This window comes from Eriocheir sinensis, chromosome 44 (assembly GCF_024679095.1).
Source record: "Eriocheir sinensis breed Jianghai 21 chromosome 44, ASM2467909v1, whole genome shotgun sequence".
Lineage (NCBI taxonomy): Eukaryota > Metazoa > Arthropoda > Malacostraca > Decapoda > Varunidae > Eriocheir > Eriocheir sinensis.
In genome coordinates this window covers 5,597,005-5,599,504 of record NC_066552.1, presented here as the reverse complement: position 1 = coordinate 5,599,504, position 2,500 = coordinate 5,597,005, and the positions used below count along the sequence as shown (strand labels likewise).

The window sequence follows — 2,500 nt, the reverse complement described above, 5'->3', positions numbered from 1 at the left end:
AAAGTAGTAGTAGTAGTAGTAGTAGTAGTAGTAGTAGTAGTAGTAGTAGTAGTAGTAGTAGTGGTAGTAGTAGTAGTAGTAGTAGTAGTAGTAGTAGTAGTCGTAAAAATATTAATAAAGAGTAAATAACAAAGATCTAATACCAATCTTACTTCAGTCTTCTGCATGATCCTTAGCACAAGAAATGCATTATTGACGTAAAAAAATAAAGCTAGAAACATGAACCAATCCGTCGTAGTCTCTAATTATAAATCTTCCGAATCGGTCCTCTAAGAAAACGTTGGCGGCGGAAAATATAAAGGGGGACTAATATTTCCGGGGATTAATAAAATTGATACTACGAAGAATAAAGAATGGCTGCGTAGGATAGGTGCTCTCTCTCTCTCTCTCTCTCTCTCTCTCTCTCTCTCTCTCTCTCTCTCTCTCTCTCTCTCTCTCTCTCTCTCTCTCTCTCTCTCTCTCTCTCTCTCTCTCTCTCTCTCTCTCTTGTTGCCTTTTAATCTAATTTTAGACAAACGATCTATATATAGCCCACATTCTGAAGACTTTTTGATTAATGGAAGGAGGGAGGTTGGGACGAAGGGAGGTAGGGCGAGAGGGAGGGAAGGATAGGGAGAGAAGGACAGGGAGGGAAGGAAGGAGGGAAGGATAGGGAGGGATGGAGGGACAGCTTACAAAGAGGCATAGAAATGGATGGGGAGAATAATGTCTATTACGATGATGAACCAAAGGAGGGAGGAAGGGAGGGAGGGAGGGAGGGAGAGATGAAGGGAGGGAGGGAGGGGGAAAGGGGAGGTAAAATGAATGGATGGAAGGAAGACACGTACGAAAACATGACTAAAAGTAACTCCCCTCCCCCTCACACACACACACACACACACACACACACACACACACACACACACACACACACACACACACACACACACACACCAATACAAGTAAAAAATAGGTCAACCCATTATCAGTAAATTGTGTTTAGACTAGTAGTAATAGGAGGAAATATGGAAACATGGAAATGCAGGCAACAGAAAGCCTATTGGCTCATTACGAGGTCGCCCGCTTGGGTGATTTAATCTGCTCGATCGCCACTTGGGGCTTGGTGAGCAGATGAAAGCACCTCGATATTGAGGAGCAGATGGAAGCCCCTCGTTATTCAGTTTACTCCCGACGCAGCGAAATGACGGTCGATTCTATATTTGAAGGAGTTGATGGTATTCGCATTCACTACTTCTGAGGGAAGATTGTTCCAGTGGCGGATGACTCGGTTTGAAAAGAAACTCCTTCCAATGTCTGTGTTACATCGACTCGACTGAATGGGTAAACCGTTATTTCTAGTTCTTGAGTTGGTTTGCAGTTCAAAGAATTTGGAGTAATCGACGTTATTGAACTTTTTTAGATACTTGAAGACTTGAATCATATCCCCTCGTAGGAGGAGGAGAAGGGGAGGAGGAGAAGGAGGAGGAGAGGAGGATAAGTAATTATGGTCATTAACACCCAATTAGCATGTGATCAAAAGTTAATAATGAGGATGAGGAAGAAGACAGAAGGACGTGTGTGTGTGTGTGTGTGTGTGTGTGTGTGTGTGTGTGTGTGTGTGTGTGTGTGTGTGTGTGTGTGTGTGTGTGTGTGTGTGTGTGTGTGTGTGTGTGTGTGTGTGTGTGTGTGTGTGTGTGTGTGTGTGTGTGTGTGTGTGTGTGTGTGTGTGTGTGTGTGTGTGTGTGTGTGTGTGTGTGTGTGTGTGTGTGTGTGTGTGTGTGTGTGTTTTCAGACGGCATATATCGTACATCAAAATTAAAAGCAACCAACTCACGTTTTTTTAATACACTTTTATTTGAATACTCTCCGAGTAGAAATAACAGATCATAAAATATGCGCAGCAAATATGAGGTAATAATGATGATGATGATGATGATGATGATGTGTTTCGCCTTAGCATGCAGGTTCATCCTTCAACAAACGCGCCACGTGGCCCTGCACACCCACCACAGCCTCACCCCGCCACGGGGCGTCACCAAGGCGGCCTCTGCCTGCCTCCCCTCAGACGTGATGCCCCGCGGCGGCGTTGTGTCCTGTGTACCTTAGAATCTGTGCGGGGTGGCGGCGGCGGGGGGCGCCGATGTGTTTGTGTGGTTGCAACGAGCCCCTGTGTGCGCCGCAGCAGCCGCCGGAGCCTGACGCTGGTGGGCAGCCACGACTCGTCGTCGCTGGAGTCCTGGGCTTCCCCGCCGCTGCTCGCCTGCCGCTCGAAGCGCCGCGCCAGCCGCCGCACGTGCCCCGTTAGCAATATGCGGCGCGCCGACCACGAGGCGGGTAGGGGCGGGGGTCGGCGCCCCAGGTGGGCCCCGTGCAGGTAAAGCGAGGCGATGTCTGATGACTTCCTGAATTGTGGTCTGGTATTGACGGTTGCTGCTGCTGCTGCTGCTGCTGCTGCGGCGGCGGCGGCGGCAAGGGGCGGGGCGGGGCGGGGTGCCGGGGGCGGCGTTCCCCCCTCGGGCCG

At 49.3% G+C, this 2,500-nt stretch overlaps 1 protein-coding gene across 7 annotated transcripts in view; it reads right to left on the bottom strand.

Annotated features, from left to right (window-relative positions):
* Positions 1 to 2,500, bottom strand: part of LOC126980346 (rootletin-like) — a 130,623-nt gene that overhangs the window by 96,341 nt on the left and 31,782 nt on the right. For 4 of the 7 annotated variants that reach the window (XM_050830103.1, XM_050830104.1, XM_050830106.1 and 1 more), the window contains one exon: positions 2,081 to 2,500. This exon is cut by the window's right edge. The exons of the other annotated variants lie outside the window; for them this stretch is intronic. In XM_050830103.1, the coding sequence (XP_050686060.1) occupies positions 2,081 to 2,500 (420 nt within the window). The remainder of the gene's footprint in view (positions 1 to 2,080) is intronic. 7 annotated transcript variants of the gene reach the window in all.